Source organism: Doryrhamphus excisus, linkage group LG7 (assembly GCF_037039965.1).
Source record: "Doryrhamphus excisus strain RoL-2023G ecotype Guam linkage group LG7, RoL_Dexc_Guam_v1.1, whole genome shotgun sequence".
Classification (NCBI taxonomy): Eukaryota; Metazoa; Chordata; class Actinopteri; order Syngnathiformes; family Syngnathidae; genus Doryrhamphus; species Doryrhamphus excisus.
The window spans coordinates 14890878-14914342 of record NC_136363.1 but is presented as its reverse complement, the minus strand read 5'-3'; the positions used below and the strand labels follow the sequence as shown (position 1 = coordinate 14914342).

At 44.0% G+C, this 23465-nt stretch overlaps 1 protein-coding gene across 2 annotated transcripts in view; it reads left to right on the top strand.

Moving 5' to 3' along the window:
- The window catches only part of gabbr1b (gamma-aminobutyric acid (GABA) B receptor, 1b), a 159423-nt gene that overhangs the window by 12450 nt on the left and 123508 nt on the right, over positions 1 to 23465 (top strand). The window contains exons 2-6 of one of the 2 annotated variants that reach the window (XM_078792222.1): positions 13148 to 13231; positions 17549 to 17613; positions 18036 to 18174; positions 18631 to 18816; positions 20840 to 20857. In XM_078792222.1, the coding sequence (XP_078648348.1) occupies positions 13156 to 13231; positions 17549 to 17613; positions 18036 to 18174; positions 18631 to 18816; positions 20840 to 20857 (484 nt within the window). In that variant the 5' untranslated portion in view covers positions 13148 to 13155. The remainder of the gene's footprint in view (positions 1 to 13147; positions 13232 to 17548; positions 17614 to 18035; positions 18175 to 18630; positions 18817 to 20839; positions 20858 to 23465) is intronic. The other variant, XM_058047926.2, reaches the window with a different exon arrangement.

Below are 23465 nucleotides of genomic sequence, written 5' to 3'. Positions count from 1 at the left end.
GCGAGAGACAGGGTCTCACTGTACTTTGAGTCATTGGACTCACTTGAACCAGGGATATCAATATTGTTTTTTTTGCCGAAAACCGATATGCCGATATTGTCCAACTCTCAATTTCCGATATCGATATCAGCCAATACCGATATGCGTAACTGTTACGCATATCCGTCATGCTACACTGTAACATGACTGAACACATACGTATGTGTTGGATACAGCATATGTTTTCATGATAGGGAAAAATCAGATCCCGATATCAGCCAATATTGCATATTTATGCTGTTATCGGGCCAATAATTATCAAACATCCCTAATTTCAACGTAAACAAACTGCCAGAAGATAAACAAATCTTGGTACACTTATGACTGTCACGATAATCGATGAATCTAATGAAGAAACAAATGTTTTATCACACAGGCTTGCTGACGAGAGGCTTCATTGAGGCACATCGATGAAGTTGGTTTTAGTTGGACGTTGGTATTTGTCTCCATCAGTCACTGTTCATTTAATATTGGCAGTCGGATATTTGCCTATCTCACGGTGGGGGGAGCTCACACAGGAAGGTTATGGAAATATTTTCCCAAAGGACGCTCATTCACAGCGGCATGCCCCCACAAACGCTAAGCAGCCCCCTCCTGAACAAAGCATGTCGGGGCAGCAGACGGAAACATCGGCTATGTCGCTGAAAAACAAAAGACACTTGCCACCACTAGTAAGTAATTAGTAAATAGGAATTAGTAAATAGCTATTGCCATACGGCAATAGCCAGTATAAGCTAGCTTGGTTAGCTTGGTTTTGCTTAGCATGCTAATATGACTGCATGTGCTACTCAGGCAGTGTGTGTTGTGTTTTTAGTGCAACATTATTATTACCGTATTTTCCGGACTATAAGTCACACTTTTTTTCATAGGTGGGCTGTTCCTGCCACTTATACTCCAGAGCCACTTATACATGAAAAAAGTGTTTATGTTCCATAAACACTGGACACCTTTTCTGTTTGTTTATTTTTTGTGTAGCTGAATAAGCATTCTGTTAGCATATCTTACACCTATTCAGCCTGTTTTCTATTCTTTTATTGTTACAACTTGCCTTCCAAGAGGACATAATGTCTGTTTTGGTCAAGTAGTTTGGAAAATAAATTACCCGCAAAAAATGCCACTTATACTCCTGTTTTTTAATCCAACTAATGATGCATTTTTGGCATTGTGCGTCCTATACTCCGGAGCGACTCACTATAGTCCAGAAAATAGGGTATTTTTTGTGTGAGTTGTTTGGCAGCATCGATTCTGGGTTTAATTTCACCGAGAAATTGTTAAAAGGGAAAAACACTTTTTAATTTTATTTCGCCCATCATTCACAATCCAAACACGTATTTATTTCCCATGTCTGTGCATTATAACACGAAACAAGTGAATATGAGCTAGCTAACAATGCAGGCTATTAGCAACTCCAGACTCGGTGAGCTCCCTGTATGCACACTCTATAATGCTACACAGACAACCGCTTACTTACACAAAATAAATACAGTTAAGACACTGATAAATTGTTATTTACTGACTCTTCAGTTTGGAAGATAGTCCCGCCTCACCCATGCAAACATACAGCTCGTACCCGGCCGTGTAAGGAAGGCACAGTGAGCCGGGCTTCCTTATATGAGATGTTAGAAAAAACTCTGTGAAACAGAGCGTTTCAGAGCCATCCCGACTTCTTTCAGGGCTCGCTTGGAAAAGCACAGCCCTCATTATCTGAAACTTTGGCATCATTTAACACGAGAATACAACATTCTAACAACATACAGAAAAGTGTGAAAAGCATAACAGGTCCCCTTTAGGAATAGAGCTAAAAAAACTTATTTAGAACGTTGTAAACAGGTAACAATGAGTCCCCCCTGAGGCCCCCCTGTTTCCAGTACACTCAACAAACCATTTCCATTTCCACAGCTGACTGTTTACTGAGCAGTCCGCCATTCAAAACCAACTTGTGAATGCAGTTCGGAATTCTTCCCTCTCAAGAGGCATTGAAAGCAACGCAACACCCCCCAGCCCCCCCGCCTCCCCTTCCACTTTTCAAGCCCTTTGAATCACCTTCCATTCGCCCTACATAACATAATTCCAAGGATTCCGAGGAAACATCCAAAATGATTTCCCCTCCTTGAGAGTTAGCCTGAATGAGGTTGACATGCGTCAACGTCAATCCGCTCAGGATTGATGTTTACGTTGATGCACACGTTAGAGAGACCATAACGTCTTTGCACAGGTTGGGGCCCCTAAGGCCTCTGCCCGTCCACACTTGACGTGCACCATGCACGCATCAATCAGGTTGGAAGGAAAAGGACACTTTTGGGGGGGGGGTTGGTCCCATCATCCACAATCCTTTTGTGGCATATGAAGCTAACGCTAGGTGTAGCCTTCATTTTGGCAATATGTTGCTGTGTGGAATCAATATGTGTAGGAAGGCAGAAGGCAGGTCCGGCAACTCGGCTTAGACTTTATTGATCCATAAGAGAAATTGCTTACAATTCAGTTTCGGAAGTAAAAGACACTCTAATATGAAATAAATATGAATAAAATGATAATGTAAATACAAGTACATTAGACTTTATACAAGGCATGGCAGACAGTACAGTACAGGGTATTAATGTTGTGAAGGATCTTGTACAGACAAGTGAGGTATCGTAGAGCCGGAAAGCGTGGAGCCAATGACGTCCTGTAGCGTTTACTGTGTGAACAGAACCACAGGAGTCTGTTGGAGAATGGGTGGGCGGGGTTGTCATGATTGACAGCAGTTTTCCCCTGTCTGTCGCTCACTGTTACAAACACACCCAAAAGAGAAATTGTGTATGGTGGGCAAACCCCCCCCCAAAATGTCGTATCCCTTTTTAAATTTGAGAGGCCGTGTTCCCTCTCATGTCGTTGCAGAACATTTATGCCAAAACATTTGATCTTTACTATTCCTCGATTGTGTCTTGCAAATATATTGTCAATTTGCCAGTGATGTCGTTGAGGCCCCAAGCGCTCCTGATGTGCTGAGTTTGAGGTAACGTCGTTTTGCCGCCTTGCAATGCAACGCTCAAACGATGGCAACAACGTTATGCAAATATTTGCAAGTGAAAGGAGGAGGAGTGGAGAGATGGCGAGACAGGAACTGAACAGCAATAGCGGTGTAAATTGTTTTGGGGGGTTAATGTGTATTACTGCTCGGGGGGGGGTCCATTTGGCGCTGCCTTTGATGAACAGTGTGGAAAAGCAGAGCACAGCACGGCAGAGAAACATGGCTGCAGCAGGAGAGATGAAAAGCCAAATAGAATGGAAATACCAAGGTACTCTTAGACTACGTGGACGGCAGGAGAAAACTAACCAAAGCTACGACTCAAATGCTTCAAATTGATCCATCGGCTGGTGAGTTAGTTGTACATCTCCTGGAATGTATTTGGATTCTCATGGAAACCCGTAGCTGGCTGGAATTAGTGTATTTTCTGGACTATAAGTTGTTGTCATTGTTAGCTAATAATGATAATGAGGGTTGTGCATTTCCAAGCGAGCGCTGAAAGAAGTCGGGATGGCTCTGAAACGCTCTGTTTCAGAGAGTTTTTTCTAACATCTCATATAAGGAAGCCCGGCTCGCTGTGCCTTCCTTACACGGCCGGGTACGAGCTGTATGTTTGCATGGGTGAGGCGGGACTATCTTCCAAACTGAAGAGTCAGTAAATAACAATTTATCAGTGTCTTAACTGTATTTATTTTGTGTGAGTAAGCGGTTGTCTGTGTAGCATTATAGAGTGTGCATACAGGGAGCTCAACGAGTCTGGAGTTGCTAATAGCCTGCATTGTTAGCAAGCACATATTCACTTGTTTCGTGTTATAACGCACAGGAAAGGGAAATAAATATGTGTTTGGATTGTGAATGATGGGCAAAATAAAATTAAAAAGTGCCGTTCCCTTTTAACAATTTCTCTGTGAAATTAAACCCAGAATCGACGCTGCCAAACAACATAAGGCTAATGCAAAAACAACACTATACTCACACAAAAAATACCCTATTTTCTGGACTATAAGTCGCTCTGGAGTATAAGTCACACAATGCCAAAAATGCATCATTAGTTAGAATAAAAACATACATAAGTTGCACTGGAGTATAAGTGGCATTTTTTGAGGGTAATTTATTTTCCCAAATACCAAACAGACAAGACCAAAACAGACATTAGGTCCTCTTGGAAGGCAAGTTGTAACAATAAAAGAATAGAGAACAGACTGAATAGGTGTAAGATATGCTAACAAAATGCTTATTCAGCTACACAAAAAATAAACGAAGTAAATAAAATAAGTGGATAAAATAAAATAAGAGTATAAGCGGCAGGAAAAGCCAACCTATGAAAAAAAGTGCGACTTATAGTCCGGGAAATACGGTACTTGTATGATGACCTATGCTGCCGACCTGTGGACAAGTGGTTGCATGGTGGCCACACAGTCAGGAGAGTGGATGGAGATACTACTCCACATGTGTAGTACTGCCACGCCCTAATCACTGATCTGTGTCCGTTTTAAGACAAGTCTTAAGACAAAATAAGCAAATATTTGTGTATGTTGTCATGTAATGTTTATGTCTAGGGTGTACCCTGCCTCTCGCCCGAAGACAGCTGGGATAGGCTCCAGCACCCCCGTGACCCTCGTGAGGAAAAAGCGGTTGAAAATGAATGAATGAATGAATAAGTCACACTTTTCTATAAGGTTGGCTGTTCCTGCCACTTATACTCCAAAGCGACTCATACATGAAAAAAACTTTTCTGTTCTACTTTTGGTCAAGTAGTTTGTCAAATAAATTACCCGCAAAAAAAATTGTATGTATAATATAATAATTAAAATAATTAAAATAAAATATAATCATTTTGGGGCGGCACGGAAGACGAGTGGTTAGCGCGCAGACCTCACAGCTAGGAGACCAGGGTTCAATCCCACCCTCGGCCATCTCTGTGTGGAGTTTGCATGTTCTCCCCGTGCATGCGTGGCTTTTCTCCGGATACTCCGGTTTCCTCCCACATTCCAAAAACATTCCAGGGCACATATAGACAAACAACCATTCACACTCACCCACCTATGGACAATTTGGAGTGGCCATAAATGGCCGAGGGTGGAATCGAACTTGGGTCTCCTAGCTGTGAGGCCAAGTGAGGCCTGCATGCTAACCACTCGTCTGCGGTGCAGTCTGATTTATGCACATATTGATCACAATTTGTTTAAATATTAGATTTAAATTATCATAAAAATGTTCATAAATTATATCATAAAAAAGGCCTCACAGCTAGGAGACCCAAGTTCAATTCCCTCCTCGGGCATCTCTGTGTGGAGTTTGCATGTTCTCCCCGTGCATGCTAGGTTAATTGACCATAGGTATGAAAGTGGGTGGGATATCAATAACAGACACATATAACTTATCATGTCATAATAATAATAATAATTGTTGATGTTGGTGTACAAATATGACAGGCCACTCATACATTATCAATGACTAGCCAGGACGTGGTGTCCTGTGGGGGGGGGCAACAAAGCTGTGACAGGGACCAAACAAGACAAACCATCACTGGTGTCTAATCGACGCACAGTAAGAGTGTATGTGAATGGTTGCTAGGCAACAGCAATAGCCGGATTCTCTTCCTTTTGCAGTCAGAGGAGGAGACAGCTTTCTGGATGTATGCAATTTATGAAAATGTTTTTAAATGAAATTTCAATGAAGCAAATAACTGTGGTTTTATTTCATCCTGTTGGACTTTTTATTTGACAAAGAAGAAAGTCCATCCGACTGTCAACCTAATAAAACGCTGCTACCCTCAGGCGTTTTAGCGAGCTCGCATCGTAGCTCACCATCCTTGCTCTCTGAGTGCCATTTCACATTTGTCATTGGTGCCAGGAGCAGCAGGGAATCGCACACTTTGGTCGTATGAATTTATTTCTGTCATGCAGTCCTGGCTGTGTTGTTGTGCTGCTTCCACCATGATGTACTGCTACTGCTACAGTACTATTACAGCTACTGCTCTTCCAGGCAACACTTCATGGTCTTCTACTCTTCACTTTACTCTTCACCAGTCATTGAAGGCCTGTGGGGGCACTGAAAACACTATTGGCCCAACAATATGGCATCCATTTCATTGTCCCGACTGCAGCTTCCTTCTGTTTGTAGAGTTTGGTCCGACAGTTTAGTTTAGTGCAAACGGCAACAAACGGTGAGTACAGTAATCCCTCCTTTATCACGATCAATTGGTTCCAGACATAACCTTGTTCAATATATGAGTCAATGTTCATAAATTGAATATTATGGTAGTTGGAGTATACAAAACCTATGGTGACTTTCTAAATACGTGTTTTAATGTTGTTTGAGCCCTTAGACATGAAATATCACCCCAATAGTCACTTTTACACTCCACTACCTCGTTATAGTTAGCCTCCATCATTTTTTATTCAAAACTTAAGTGTTTCAAATGGAATGGAGGACAAGGACCAAGGAGACAATATGCGCCACTTCCAAATGGGATGACAGTAAAATCTTTATTTCACTCGGCCTCGGCCATGTCATGTCAGTCTCGGCCACGGCATGTCGGTCTCGGCCACGGCATGTCGGTCTCGGCCACGGAATGTCGGTCTCGGCCATGTCATGTCGGTCTCGGCCACGGCATGTCGGTCTCGGCCATGTCATGTCGGTCTCGGCCATGTCATGTCGGTCTCGGCCACGTCACGTCGGTCTCGGCCACGGCATGTCGGTCTCGGCCATGTCATGTCGGTCTCGGCCATGTCATGTCGGTCTCGGCCACGTCACGTCGGTCTCGGCCACGTCACGTCGGTCTCGGCCACGGCATGTCGGTCTCGGCCATGTCATGTCGGTCTCGGCCATGTCATGTCGGTCTCGGCCATTTCATGTCGGTCTCGGCCACGGCATGTCGGTCTCGGCCACGGCATGTCGGTCTCGGCCACGGCATGTCGGACTCGGCCACGGCATGTCGGACTCGGCCACGGCATGTCGGTCTCGGCCATTTCATGTCGGTCTCGGCCACGGCATGTCGGTCTCGGCCACGGCATGTCGGTCTCGGCCACGGCAAATGGAATGGAGGACAAGGACCAAGGAGACAATATGCGCCACTTCCAAATGGGATGACAGTAAAATCTTTATTTCACTCGGCCTCGGCCATGTCATGTCAGTCTCGGCCACGGCATGTCGGTCTCGGCCACGGCATGTCGGTCTCGGCCACGGAATGTCGGTCTCGGCCATGTCATGTCGGTCTCGGCCACGGCATGTCGGTCTCGGCCATGTCATGTCGGTCTCGGCCATGTCATGTCGGTCTCGGCCACGTCACGTCGGTCTCGGCCACGGCATGTCGGTCTCGGCCATGTCATGTCGGTCTCGGCCATGTCATGTCGGTCTCGGCCACGTCACGTCGGTCTCGGCCACGTCACGTCGGTCTCGGCCACGGCATGTCGGTCTCGGCCATGTCATGTCGGTCTCGGCCATGTCATGTCGGTCTCGGCCATTTCATGTCGGTCTCGGCCACGGCATGTCGGTCTCGGCCACGGCATGTCGGTCTCGGCCACGGCATGTCGGACTCGGCCACGGCATGTCGGACTCGGCCACGGCATGTCGGTCTCGGCCATGTCATGTTGGTCTCGGCCATGGCATGTCGGTCTCGGCCACGTCATGTCGGTCTCGGCCACGGCATGTCGGCCACGTCATGTCGGTCTCGGCCATGGCAGGTCGGTCTCGGCCATGGCATGCTGGTCTCGGCCACGCCATGTCGGTCTTGGCCACGTCATGTCGGTCTCGGCCACGGCATGTCGGCCACGGCATGTCGGCCACGGCATGTCGGTCTCGGCCACGTCATGTCGGTCTCGGCCACGGCATGTCGGTCTCGGCCACGGCATGTCGGCCACGTCATGTCGGTCTCGGCCACGTCACGTTGGTCTCGGCCACGGCATGTCGGCCACGTCATGTCGGTCTCGGCCACGTCACGTTGGTCTCGGCCACGGCATGTCGGTCTCGGCCACGGCATGTCGGTCTCGGCCACGGCATGTCGGTCTCGGCCACGTCGGTCTCGGCCACGGCAGGTCGGTCTCGGCCACGGCATGTCGGTCTCGGCCACGGCATGTCGGTCTCGGCCACGGCATGTCGGTCTCGGCCACGGCAGGTCGGTCTCGGCCACGGCATGTCGGTCTCGGCCACGTTACGTCGGTCTCGGCCACGTTACGTCGGTCTCGGCCACGTCACGTTGGTCTCGGCCACGGCACGTCGGTCTCGGCCACGTCACGTCGGTCTCGGCCACGTCATGTCGGTCTCGGCCACATCATGTCGGCTGGGCTCTGCTGTCTCAGTAGCCAGTGTCCAAGCAGCGTGAAAGGTAACGTAATCTAACGTCATGTCTCATAACATTACTGATGCCTAGTGACCAGAATACTACATATAACAGGCCATGTCGAAAATAATTTGCTACAAAAGCAGAAAAGACCGTTACTATTTGGTGTGTAGACCAACCAACCTCTTGGGATCATTTTTACACTAATAATTGTCTTTCCGAAATAACGGGGGTGGCAACCTTCATTCCGTGGAAAAGCCAAGTCAGGTGGTACCATAGTTGGTCCTCTGTTAATCAGGACCATTCCATTTCTGTCTGTCAGAAAGGACGCGTGTATTCGTCATAGCATCACACTTGGAATAACACCAGTCTGGAATAACACCAGTCTGGAATAACACCAAATTGTTGGAGTCCATCTGCGTCCGAGATAGAAGTGGCTAATTGATAACTGTGCTGGTTTGCTAAGGTATTCAATATATTCAATGATATTTTTTACATCAGGATCATACAGATCTGTTGATATAATAGATTTAGGCATTTTTGCTGAGAAATTATATTTAGATGTGGAAAATATTGAAATTGCACTTGTTCACAAAATAAACCAGAAATATCTGAAGTTGTTTTTCATAAGATATTCAATATAAAGTATCACTTAAGACAACAAGGTTCCTATGATGGTGGCTTGTCTCTTGTACTCATGCTCCCATCATCCCTGACCACATTCCAGCAGTCGTCAGCCAGCATGACGGATTCCACTTCTCTGTCCTGGTGGAATAGATGGGAATGCAAAAAGTGTATCTTCAGTGACACACGGCAACCAAGGGCTTTGGTTTGCCACCAGCTGCTTATAATGAGTGCCATTGTGATGGCTCCTCATCCTGACTCCCCGTAGATGGTGATCCAAAGTAGGGATCGACTGATATGTTTTTTTGGGGCCGATGCCGATATTGATTTTTTTCCATCATCCTTAGCCGATGGCCAATTTTGCTTGGGCCGATATTTGTGGCCGATACTGCTTTTGATGCCGCAATTTACATGAAAAAATAACCATGATAACAAATATTACCCCGGCGGATGCCTGACTGTAAATCATGCGGTGGAAAAATTTATCGGCGAACCCACGCATGTACTGGCCGATACCGATTCAAAAAATCAAAAATATCAGCCCAATATATCGGCCGGCCGATTTCAGAAGTGCACTCATGGAAATATGGTGTATTATTTACATCATTCAAATGGTCAGTCAAGAAAACAAATGAAGAGCAGTTAGCCTCGTTATGCAGTCACTTAGCATTTAGCATATCCGTTCCATAATGCTGTATACATAACATGATGATATGCCTTTTATCTTTGCCTCTTTTCTCCTCTTCCTAAATTGTGCACCTAAAGGCTTTGACCTTCATTTCTTCGTGTTTAGTTGACACACATTAGTGACGCTGAGTCATCACTACCCCCCCACCCCTTCCCCAACACCTCATCTCGCAGTCGAGGCTAAACCAACTCACCACAATGACTCATCACAATTCACTCCTTTTTATTGAACAGTTTGGAGACTCTTGGCCTGACATATTCATGTGACATATTCATATGACATATTCAACAATAATAAGAATGAAATTGACCTGTGAACATGAATAGTTGTAGCAATAGCAGCCTGGAAGTAAAGGTTTAAGTCAAGGCTTTGGTAAAACATACAATCGTTAACTCATTTGTGACCAAAGCTGGATCCATACTAGGAAGTTTCCTTTAACGCCGGCAAATTTTTTGATGCGTCAGATATGTGCACTCCTCCTGTTTGACCCTCGGCCCCCACCATAGTTTGGTTGAAGCACGGTAACTCTGTAGCCACAAGCTGGGACAAATATTGATGGGAAATGGAGAAAGAAAGGAGTATTTACATTGGTAATGTTAGCTTCAAAGCCCTGGCAGATGGCTCTTGTAGCAAGACCAAAGTTATTTGGATTTCACATTTTGACATTTCTCTGATGATTTTGGCATTGAACCGCCAGCTAAATTGGACTTCCATGAACGAGGTCAACGCCCCTAAAATACCCGTTCAGTCCGTTCAGTTGCAAATGCTTTTTTTTGTGATTGGCTGGAGAGCCAGTTCACCGTTCCTTTTGCAGGGTGGAACCATCTACGTGCTTGGCTGTCTTATCCTATCGCCGCGTCTCGCTCTGTGGGTGGGTGGGGTTAGCCGAGTGATAGACCGAGACCGAGAGAGTGACCGACACTGTCGGTGACCTCGTTCATTCCTTTCACAAAAAAGAACTAATTCTTTTGACCCGTTGGTTCATGACGACACACCTCTAGTCATCGCGTGTTGTTGCGCTGTTGAGTCGGAACCAACGTGAACATGAGTGAACCGACTGACTCGACACGGCGGATCGGGTCTATGCACAGGGGGAGATCACAGGCTAACCACCAATTGACCCAAATGAATGAAATGACCGAAATGACCGGATCTTTTTCCTGAATGAACTGGAATGATCGGGTTCACTGAAATGAAATGTTTTGCCCACCAGTGCTCAGGAGGCAAGTGAATATCCAATGCCCTCTCGACGTGGCCAAAACACCAAATAAGAAATGTGGAAGAAAAACAAGCCCTGGTTTCACACCAGGAGATGTAGAAATGGAACCACTAAATAAAAGACCTCAGAAGAAAATGGAAAGCAATACTTTGTGTCGTTATCATGAAAGAAGCTGCTTTAAGCGGTGGTATTCTGGTGGTACTATGACTCCCCCATGCTACTCTTGACCTCCTCTTCCAGTGGTGCCAAAGGAGGGAACGGTGCTTGGAACGCTTTGAGTGCACTCTCACAAGAGCCAAGCGTTCCAGGCTTTAGGATGTAAGTGGACCCAGACACGGTACTACATTTGGCCGACTGAGTACGCTCACTTCTACTATTCCACTATTGAAATGAGTTTTCATTGAAAGCACGGCTCCATGATTGCCTTTTGGGTCCACAGACAGAATCCGTGCGGGTTAACTCACCTGGCACCGCGGCCATTGTTGGACAACGCTACACAACGCAAGCACACAGGAGATCCGGACCGCCGCATTTGGCAGGGACCATCCATATCCACTCATGTTTTGCTGTCCGGGTGAGCTGGGGTCTATGGTGGCAGTTCTGATGCTATGATAGCAACGTGCTATAATACAGTAGCACCTTTTTGATGGTTTTCTAGTATTGTTATTACAGCTGTAAAATGTCTTATTTGAAGTCATTGCAACCATGTAGTATAACATGATAAAAGTGGAACATACTATATTACGCTGTATATACGGTATTTCAAATAAAGAAGGGATTTTAGTCTCAATAATAAATAAATGCAGTTCTCAATGCAGTCTACTGTGACTAAGGAGTCCTTGTGGAATTATTGCAAATATGCAACATATTCGTACATTTCATTCATCGATCTCCATTTTTACATTCCAATGATTCAAACTCCACCAACTGCTCCCACATTCCAGCATCAAAATGTTCAGCTCGTTCAGGATATATAGGCAATGGATCTGGAATTTTCACAAAAATGTACCCATCGTTCATATTTTCTGTGACATTTTTCCCATTGAAATGAATAAACAGTTCTAATGACGCCCCCTATTGGTGGGAAATCATTTTATATGATGTCATGATGTGCTATATATATCACTATATTATACTATACCATACTTACTATGGTACCCATTATGGCATTGGATGCTCATATCACCGAGTACTTTGGTACGAGGTACATGATTAAAAAACAAACAAACAAAAAAAACCCCAACCTTTAAACTGTATTATGGAAAGCAGGAAGTGAACAAATGTAAGAGTTAGTGATTGTAAAAGTACCAGATGGAGGGGTAGGATTCTTCCTACTCCTTTTGGAAATGTGGAACTGGGAACTGATTATGAACCGATTCAAATGAAATTTTACCATTACCAGTACCATTACCATTACCATTACCATTACCATTACTATATGAACATTTCCCATCAAAGTGCTTTTGCTCTTTGTTCAGGCTGCATTTGTAAATAAGAATTTATTCTTAAATTGTTTGGCTGGTTAAATAAAGGTAAAATAAATCAAAATAAACTTTCAGGGTATAATGTATATGTGTTCACCCACCTCAATGATGCGTATCCTTATCCTACTTAAGAGTGGGCAGGGTATAAAGTGGAAGTGGGTGGAGCTTAAAGTTGTACATTATTTTAAGTCTGAAATAGATTTGGATTGATGATGAGTTGCTACGTATATGTATATTTTATTATTCAGCAATATGTGTATGTGAATATGGATCATGACGGAATGTCCTCGTTTCGGACTCGTATTGGGTGAAAATGCATTATCTGTACGGGATACTCAATGATAACGATTATCCGGCTCCTCCATATCAGCATTCCATGTAATACTCTGGTCATGTCCCAATCCCGTGGTTGTTGGTTCCATCCTCGTAGATCAATGGATGTCCACGTATTTCTTTGCATTTTACAGTTGAGCTCCATCGTTTCTCCATCTGCCCACCATTTCTACGATTTTTGCTTCGCTAGTTCATTCATCCAATACTTTTTGGGATGTTACTTTTCTTACTTGCTTCATAAGTTCGACACTTATGGACACAACCCGTCTGACCGCCATGCTTCTGCTACACGTTTTCCCCAAACTGCGGCGCTGGTGCATGTGGTAACGCGTACGTACGTCAGGATGTGACTACCGTTTTCATCTTCTAGCAGTTGCGTAAAGTCAAATTGTTGTGTAATGACAGACATGTCAATACTCTAGTCTATTGATCTTGGAACTAAATGAGTACATTTGTGTTTTTTTCCCAGGTGGAAAGATGGTGGCCTTCTTTCTTCTTGTCTTCTTGGCCGTGTCGCCCTTACTCAGCGTACCTGCACACAATACATCTGCTGGTAATGACTCCGTCTGCTCCTCGTCTTCTTTCACTCATCCTCTCACTCAGTCTGGAGGAAACAGTTGTTGCTTTGGCACCACGCTCGATTTCATGAAAGGTTTTCTTGTCTTTTTATGTAGGCGCACGCTTGCTAGTCCATATTGATAAACACTAACGTGCAGGGAATTGAATAGCGGGAGAGACACTGGCCCCTTGGGACCGTTTGTGGTCTTAACTTTTATTTGCACTTTAAATGAAGAAACACAGGCTGCACGGTGGAGGAGTGGTTAGTGCATAGGCCTTGCAGCTAGGAAACCCAAGTTCAATTCCCCCCTCGGCCATCTCTGTGTGGAGTTTGCATGTTCTCCCCGTGCATGCGTGGGTTTTCTCCGGGTACTCCGGTTTCCTCCCCCATTCCAAAAACATGCTAGGTTAATTGGCCACTCCAAATTGTCCATAGGTATGAATGTGAGTGTGAATGGTTGTTTGTCTATATGTGCCCTGGGATTGGCTGGCCACCAGTCCAGCTGGGATAGGCTCCAGCACCCCCGCCACCCCTGTGAGGATAAGCGGTTGGTGTTGATGTTTTCAGGTGGTAATAAAGTTCTAAAAGAGTGTGAGACTCTGTGAGACCCCCCACGTAGTCACATGCTTGCAGGTGCCTCATGTGGAGGTGGGGGGTGGGGAGTGGGGGGCTCCCTCTTTGCCGTGCACACCATGCATGTCGAGGACGTACTTGACGTGCTTTTTCAACATCACAGGCCAAACTTAAAAGAATTTGGATGCAAGGTCGGTTTAATTGCACTCCAGCAGCCCCCCCCCCAGGCAGTCAGATGAACATGAATACTTTTCCCGCGATATGCCACAGGGTTGGGGGGGTCTCATCATCTTGCTCCCATTTTTTTTTTTGCAAGCTCCTCTTCGAACCTCCTTAAGATCCAACAGTGCACAATGTTGGTTCTTGCAAATGTTCAACTGGTCTTACAGTTTGGATGAGGAGTGTTTCTATCTGGTCCACCACTCCAAGCGCACAGAGGCCTTGTGGTCCTCACAGTCTGGAGGTTAAGGCTTTGGATCTGCGTTGTGGAGTTGTCAGGTTCAAACTCCTGTGACACTTTTAAAAGCACTTAAATACAGAAATACAGAAGAGACAGACAACAATATTCAAAGTTACTCGCAGCGAGGAGAGTGAAAGAACATACCCAGTGACATGCCGCTCTACTCGGAATATGCAGCCGGGGGTCGGGGGTCCTTACTACATGGTCATGCAAGGGGGGGGGGTATTTGTTTGTCTATGTGTGTGTGTATATGTGAGAGTCATTACTTTTATTGTTTTATGAGTTCTTATCTTGACACATTCTTGCAGGATTAACATGAACATTTGCAGGGTTGCTGTTGGCGCATCCAGGCACCTCCAGGACCTGGGGGTCACTGGGGGTCTCTGATCAGGGTCACGGGAACATTTCTTCTTCAGCACATTCAAACACTTTCTATTGTCTAAGCAAACGGATATAAGGGTGATAACTAACACTATATTCATTCTATCTACATTTTATTCTAACACCCATCTACTCTGGCTTCCTCTCACATTCCCAAAACATGCATGTTCCCCCTCTCCATTGTACGTACATAGATGTGGACGAGAGTGTGGATGCTAGTTTGTGTGTATATACTGTACATGCTGAGATGGACTGGTTAGCTGCTTAGCACACCCAAAGCAAGACAAACACTATGGCCACTTTACCACTTCCAGCATTTAAAACATCGCCAACCAAAGCTAATGAATACCAGTAAACTCATCATGCTTATTATTATGGAGCGTTCCAGTCGGAGCCAAGGCACTGATGCTGCACTAATACCCAGAGACAGATGTCCGATCTCTGTGATGTACACGTAATAAACCTGCTGTCAGATTAGAGAGCTGTCATTTTCTCTTTGGTGGTGGGAGTCATGTCCAGTGGTCTTTCCTGGGCTGTGGGGGTCACGTCCGGTGGTCTTTCCTGGGCTGTGGGGGTCACGTCCACTGGTCTTTCCTGGGCTGTGGGGGTCACGTCCGGTGGTCTTTCCTGGGCTGTGGTGAGGAATGAAGTGGATGTTTAGCATTTTGAGTGTTCCGCCTTGCTTGGACCTGTATGGAATGGTCGACTCCAAATGGATTATCCCGTGGGAAGACACTGCAGTAAGAGGCAGAGTGGGGAAAATACTTGAATCAGATGTTTCCTTGGCGTCAGGCCGCCGTCTAGTTTGTTGGTGCATAGTTCTTGAGTGATTAGAGTTTTTGAACTGGATTATCGGGTGCTATACTGCAAAATAAGGCGCATCAAGGTCACTAGCCATCTCCATCAAAGCTGACCTCTTCATCAAAGAGTCCGTTCCCATTCTTCTGGCAGCCTCCGCTCCCCTGGGTGGCATCTTTATCCGCGGCCGTGACTTCCACAGTAATGTGCTTTATTCAAAGGCTGCTCAGGTTTGGTTCTCTGAAGGTGCCTGAATGCTGTTTGCAATACTAAGCTCCACATTTCTGCGTCTTTTCTGATGATTTTTGCCCTTTTCCTCAAGGAGAGTAAATGCCGTGATTGTCGCTGTTTTGTCCTTTTTCCCATGCGTTATGCCGGATTATTAAGTGTCTACCCAATGCCTGCTCTAAAAAGAAAAAAGCCTGTTTTGGCAAATGATAAGTAAGGCAACATTCTTTTTTTCAACTATAATGTATTTATTCCAAAGGTTCCATTTCTTATCAATCTCACGTACAGCACGGGATCACGATACATTTCCAACGTGGAGGCTCACAAAATACCACACAGAAAACCAGACAATGTAAACAACCGCTTATGCTCACGAGGCTGGCGGGGGTGCTGGAGCCTATCCCACAGAGGTGGGGTACACCCTGAGATTGACTCGGTCAATCGCTTGGTCTCGGGGTCATAACCAGCTCGGATCCGGAGGGCTGTCATAGTACTTCAGATTTCAAGGTACGTCATCACGTGTTGTTGCGCTGTTGAGTCGGAACCAACGTGAACATGAGTGAACGGACTGACTTGACACGGCGGACCGGGTCTATGCACAGGGGGAGATCACAGGCTAACCGCCAATTGACCCAAATGACTGAAATGAACGAAATGACCAAAATGACCGATATGAACAAAATGAACGAAATGAACGAAATGAACGATTTGAACGATTTGAACGAAATGATCGAAAAGAACGAAATGACCGATATGAATGAAATGAATGAAATGAATGAAATGAATGAAATGAATGAAATGAATGAAATGAATGAAATGAATGAAATGAACGAAATGACCAAAACGAATGAAATTACCGAAATTAACTAAAAGAATGAAATGAACGAAATGAACGATTTGAACAAAATGTTCGAAAAGACCGAAAAGAACGAAATGACCGAAATGAACAAAATGATCGAAATGACCGAAATGACCGAAATGACCGAAATGACCGATATGAATGAAATGAACGAAATGAACTAAATGAATGAAATGAACGAAATGAATGAAATGAACGAAAAGAAAGAAATGATCGAAAAGAACGAAATGATCGAAAAGAACGAAATGACCGAAATGACCGAAATGACCGAAATGAACAAAATGAACAAAATGACTGAAATGAATGAACCGAACGAAATGACTAAAATGAATGAAATGACCGAAATGAAAGAAATGAACAAAATGACCGAAATGACCGAAATGACCGATATGAATGAAATGAACGAAATGAACAAAATGAACTAAATGAATGAAATGAACGAAAAGAACGAAATGACCGAAATGAACAAAATGATCGAAATGAACGACATGACTGAAATGAACGAAATGACCGGAATGAACGACATGACTGAAATGAACGAAATGACCGGAATGAACGAAATGACCGAAATGACTGAAGTGAACAGATCTTTTTACTGAATGAAGCGGATCTGGTTCACTTTTGTCCACCACGAAAGCCGATGTCTGTGATCTTGTTTTTCCTAAAAGACAAAAAGATATAAGGTTGGCTTTCGTGGATGATTAAGGAAATCCAAAATATTCCCATGTGAGAGGTTGAAATCAGGTTTTTGGAGGCTTTGTAGGCGGAATAGATGTGTCCCATCACAAGCATTAACTTATTTTTTTTCATAGCTTTAGAATGCAGAGAAAAGAGAAAGACATGTGTCTTGCCATGTCTTACGTACGTCTTACGACTGCGGACGATAGAAACGGTTCTTGGCCATAAACGTTCCTGGACTTGTTGGTGGAAAGGAAGCTCAACAGAAAAGAAACAGCAAAGTTTGTCAGTGCTTCCTGTTAGCTGCTACTCTTGATGGTGTATTTCTCTCCAGGTTGCGCTATCATCCGTCCTCCCAGAGACGGCGGGATAAGATACCGAGGCCTTACGCAGGAGCAGGTGAGTAATGCTTCCTGCCAATTCGGATTAAAACCGCCGCGAGCTCAACTGAGCACACACTCGACCGTGCTTGACTTGCAGATTTCTATCTGTTCAGTGCACTCACATTACAATAGACGATAGCGTGGATGAAAACAGACAATCGTGAACACAAGTCAGGTGGTTTAAATGGCGCAGCTGTAAGATCCGCATGGTCTGTGGTTTGGTCTAATTAAGGTAATTACAGATACACAATTGCACCAGCTGTTATTTTTTTCCTGAGGGGAAAAAGGAGGCATCTGGCCATGGCGCCAAACCGCCGCACCAAATGAAATGTGGCATCAATTCCAGTGCAGGACACAAAAATATAATATTAATACACTATAATAGCCAAATAATAATACAGTATGAGCGAAATAATGTTTTGTAACATCTGTGTCCAGATTCGTAGTGTGCAGGTTCTCCCTGTGGACTACGAGATCGAGTACATCTGCCGAGGAAACCGTGTGATCGTGGGACCCAAAGTCAGGAAATGTTTGCCTAATGGAACTTGGACCGACCTGACCCAACAAAGTCGATGCTGTGAGTCAACACTCGGTCAACTCTTCACTTTGTCATGCATCACATATCCGGGCTGATGTCCGGTCATGTGTGTCATATTTGGTCTGGAAAGGACCTGTCGTGCGGATTTGGGTGGGAAGGACCACGTTCACTCATGGCAACATTTGAAGTGAGGTCATAGTCGTGGGGAAACCAAATGTTTCCACGCGTGGCCAATCAATTCATTTTTACCGTTTATCCTCACGCCCTGTGCCCTGTGATTGGCTGGCCACCAGTCCAGCTGGGATAGGCTCCAGCACCCCCGCCACCCTTGTGAGGATAAGCAATAAGAAAATGAATGAATGAATGAATGAAAAAATTGGGGTTGAGTTTGTAAATATTTCCCTCTGCTGCCTCCAAGTGGCCATATTAAAAATCACAGCGATGGAACTTACTAAGCGCCCTGTGGTATGTGACGTATCCCTTCTTCTCTTCCAGTGTTGTTATGTCCTCGGATGTGGACCTCCTTGGAAAATGGTCAAGTATCTTCCTGGTCAATGGGGCCCCCAGCGGAGGGCACGGTGCTGCGCTATAGCTGCCTCCCTGGGTTCATCCTGATGGGCCCAAACACAACACAGTGCAATAAGCTGGGCAAGTGGGACACGCCCAAACCTGTGTGCCGCTGTGAGTCTCTCAACTTCACCCGTTCGTCTTTCATTCAGCTCAACGACACCAAAGCTGCAGTTTATACATGCATATTATTATTATTATTATTATTTCATTCTCCACATTCTTGTTCATTTCATGTCTGGGATGACTAAAGATACATTTGTTTGGACAAATATGATGAGGACAACAAAAATAGCTTTAAGAGCTAATGCTGGAGCCTATCCCACCCTGGACTGGTGGCCAGCCAATCCCAGGGCACATATAGACAAACAACCATTCACACTCACATTCATACCTATGGACAATTTGGAGTGGCTAATTAACCTAGTTTTTGGAATGGGGGAGGAAACCGGAGTACCCGGAGAAAACCCACGCATGCACGGGGAGAACATGCAAACTCCACACAGAGAGTGGAATCGAACTCGGGTCTCCTAGCTGTGAGGCCTACGCGGTATTCATGTAAAAATGTAAAGGAAAACTATGCTTTTTGGGGGAACTTTTGCCCTTCACCCACAATCCTTAAAACAAGTCGTCTTTCTCTTTTCTATGCATTCTAAAGATATAAAAAGAGATAAAAACCCCAGGTATTTAGATACTCTACATACTCTGTTCATCTCCACTGCACATATTGACCCACCTATGCCAGCCACAAAGCCTGATATTAAAGCACATCCAAAAACCTCCAGCAAGGTTTTATATCAATACTGTAACTGTGTAGTACCAGGCAGCACAAATGTATTTACATTTGCGCTGCATTTCATGAGAACAAACGATATCGGCTGCATGAGTCAAGAATAATAATAATAATAATAATACATTTTATTTGTGTAGCGCTTTTCAAAATACTGAAAGCCACTTTACAGAAGAATGGAGTTGAATAATAATAATAAAAAAATTACTAAGTTGCAGGCATTCTCATAGTAACGTGGGATATTTACTACATGGAAAAATGTTCCAGGAAATTTTTTCCAAAATGAAATCATGTGAGTCTGTGCGTGTAATACGACGGGTTAAACGGTAGCCTACCAAAAAAGGTCATTCCAAGGCCGTTTTTATTACCCTGCTTCAGTTTCAGAATCCAACAGTCTCATAATTCCTTCATCACACACTTTGTCGGCCTCGCTCTCTCTTTGGTTCGCCTTTGAGCTTGTGCTGTTCTCTTCATCATGCAGTAGTCCGGCCTTTGAAACCCGTTGGTGATGGTGGATTTTTTTTACACTGCTTCATGCAGTTAGGATCAGTAAAAAATGTAGCAAAAGTTGCTATATTGCCTTTAACTTGAATTCCTATATGTTCCATGAAGCACTAAATCTTATTATTCCATTTGGGAATATCAGTTCCAGATTAGAAAAGGACTAAACAGGCGCTTTGATGATAACGTGATGTGTTCAATGCCTGCCAACGCTTGGTACAAACCTTACGCTACTGAATGAGATGCTGTTAACTCGCACGGTGCAGGTTGTTGTTAGCTAGCAGGTTTCATTCAGGGTGCACAATAAATAAATACTCAATAGATGATATTGCACTTGCACATTACGGTATATACCACAGTGAGTTTATACCCTAATTTATGTCAAATGTTTGTAAAGTTGCGTAATGTTCCATGGGTACTCCTCATTTGGGGACGACGCCCCTCCTGCATCATGATTCAAACATCACTCCCTCACTCATTAGTACATGATCGCTGGTTTTCTATGGCCTATTTATTAGCCGTTAGAATATACATTGTTCATATATATATATATATATATATATATATATATATATATATATATATATATATATATATATATATATATATATATATATATATATATATATATATATATATATATATATATATATATATATATATATATGGCCCAAATTAATCAGGCTAAAAGGGCTAAATTAACATCAGGGTCGGGTCCGGACCCAATGGACTGACATTAACGAGGGACAACTGTACCGCAACTTGACTATTGATGGAATAGCCGTGTTACCATCTGATAAGGTTGAACTGACTTTGTCTTTATGTCTTTGTTGTTGCTTACTGAAGATGATCGCAATTTCAAAGGTAAGAACATCTTTATTTTGTACTGAGTTTTACTGTGTAGAAATCCTCCCCCTGAGAACTCTACGTGGGTTTCGAACAGAGGAGAAGGGAATCTTAAAGAAGCAAATTATAGAATGAGAACCAGATTGTTTATTCCTGACAACAATACCTAATACAGACGTCCGGGCTTATCTGCCTACAAGTAAGCGTGTCTTATTACAGCGCACCTCCTTTCCCTGCCTGGCCTTTTATACACTCGGGGCTCGAGTCCTGAGGCTGGAGTCCTGGACCATGAACCGCTTTCATGGTGTTTCTCCTTTTGTTTGTTCGCTGGGGCATCAAGGCATCATTTTTTTGCAGGGGCATCAAGGCTTCACTGGGGCATCAAGGCGTCTGGAACGTTCTGCTTTGTTGCAAAGCAAGCTGTCATATGCGTACTCCATGTTTCCACCTTAACTGTCAGATTAGTCCTTTTTTGTGTGGGTGCGTGTCGAAGTATCCTTTGTATTTGTGAGACTATGTGTTTGCTTTTATCTTTAGCTAGCAAAATTGAGCAAATACTTTCCATTGTGTGCCGCCAAGTTTCTCTGCAGTCTACTGAAATGTGTCTATTGATCTATGCCGACTTGCCAGCGTGTTATTGTGACAGGCCTAATAATAACTTACTGAGGATGAGATGCCTGTCACTGCTTGGGGAACCTCTGCCTGCCAGGGTTACTGGGGTGAAATATTTCCATCTAGAAAACCCGTGGGAGGCCTCCAAACGAGTGACCGGTCGATGTCTTCCACTAACTAGTGGCCTAAAACTATTGAGTATCTCTATTAAATCTACTAAATTCTTCTTCCTTATTTCTTTTTTGGATTTTTTTGGATTTTTTTTGAATGTCTACTACATTCATTCATATCCTGTGCATCTCCAGGGGGCTGAGCCCCCCTGTCCTCAGAACCGAGTGACGCCCCTGAAAGGGACTGATCGGCACATGCCAATCACACGATTTGACTGAAATCGGCTAATACTGATGGGCCCAACGATGAAGCACCCTTCAACCTTTTCTTAACCCTATGAGTTTTTTTCAGTTTTTCCATGACTAGCATTGCTAGCTTGAAGCTTGACAATGCGATTATGAGTTAAAGGCAATTGTAAATGGGAAGAAATCATCAGCATGACCCAAAAGTTTGGGATTTACTCATCACCAGGCTCAGAATTTCCCAGATCTTTGACTCCATGATACCATTTCATCAAAGTGTTTGAGCCTCATGTGATACTCTTATCCATATCTCAAGCAAACCCAGCCATCATCATCATTGATCGTCACTTGCAGCGGGATCTTGAACGCCACTGCTGCCTCAACCGTTATTATATACGACTATTACTACATGGATAGATACGTTTTCTATGCCGCTTATCCTCACCAGGGTCGCGGGTATGCTGGAGCCTATCCCAGCTGTCTTTGGGCGAGAGGGAGGGGACACCCTGGACTGGTCATCTATCTATCTCCAGTACCTGTTATCAAATACCATTTGACTTTGGTTTAAAGCAGTGATTTCCAAAGTGTGGGCCGCAACCCCCTAGTGGGCCATGGTGGTACTGCAGGTGGGCCATGAGAGGCCATTAAAAATATGATTCATTTTTGCAAATCTTATTTTTTATTGTAAAATATTTATTGCATGATTTTAAATTTATATTCATAGGCCTAAGTAATAACCTATTGAGTGTTATTGACCTGTCCCAATATTTTAGGAACCTTATACAGTTTATGGTCATCATGCCAGTCTTGAAAGTATGACAGATGGATAAGATAATAATATAATAAGATAATAAAACAGGAGCGTTACCGAAGTCCCTTCTGGAGAAAAGAATGAGGGACCAGCAACCAGCTGGGGTGTACAGGAAGTCTAAAATATCATTGGGATGGACTGATTGTCCTGTATTGTGTTGTCACTCCTGGCAGACAGTACCGCCTTGCACCTCACAGAGGCGCTGTTGCACTTCCAGTTCCACAGCAGAACTGTTTCCATCCCACATGGCTGGCTGGCAGAACCTGGTCTGTCTTTGTTCAGAATAGAGGTCATGAATCTGGCAGTGCGGCCGCTTTTAATAATATCCTGCAAATAGCGAAGTGGAAAAATATGTGCATAAAATATTGTTTTTTTTAGCTGTGTGCTACAATGACATTTTTATCTCACTGCAGTCAAAAGGAAAGTTTCATATAGAAAAACACCCTGACTGCATATTTCAAAATGATTCTTTTTTTATTTCCTTTTAAGGTCATGTTGACCCCAATATTGTTGTTGAAATATTAAAAGAATAGCAAAAAAACAAAAAAAGCACAATCCCAAGTCGATGTCCTCTAATGTGCCTCACACACTTATTAAAAACATCTTAAACAATAAAACGTAGGGGTGCATATTAATTATGGGATCGATGATTATTAGATCATATGAGGGAATTGTGATGTCATAATAATAAAAAAATATAAGCTAAAAAATAAATAAATAAATAAATAATATAATAATAATAAATAATAATAAAAACATTTTTGAAGCGAGATGACCTGTGCTGTGTGGGTAAGCTAATCAAGCGCTCCTTTTTTCTCCTGCCTATGATATTACCGGCCTGTCGGAATTG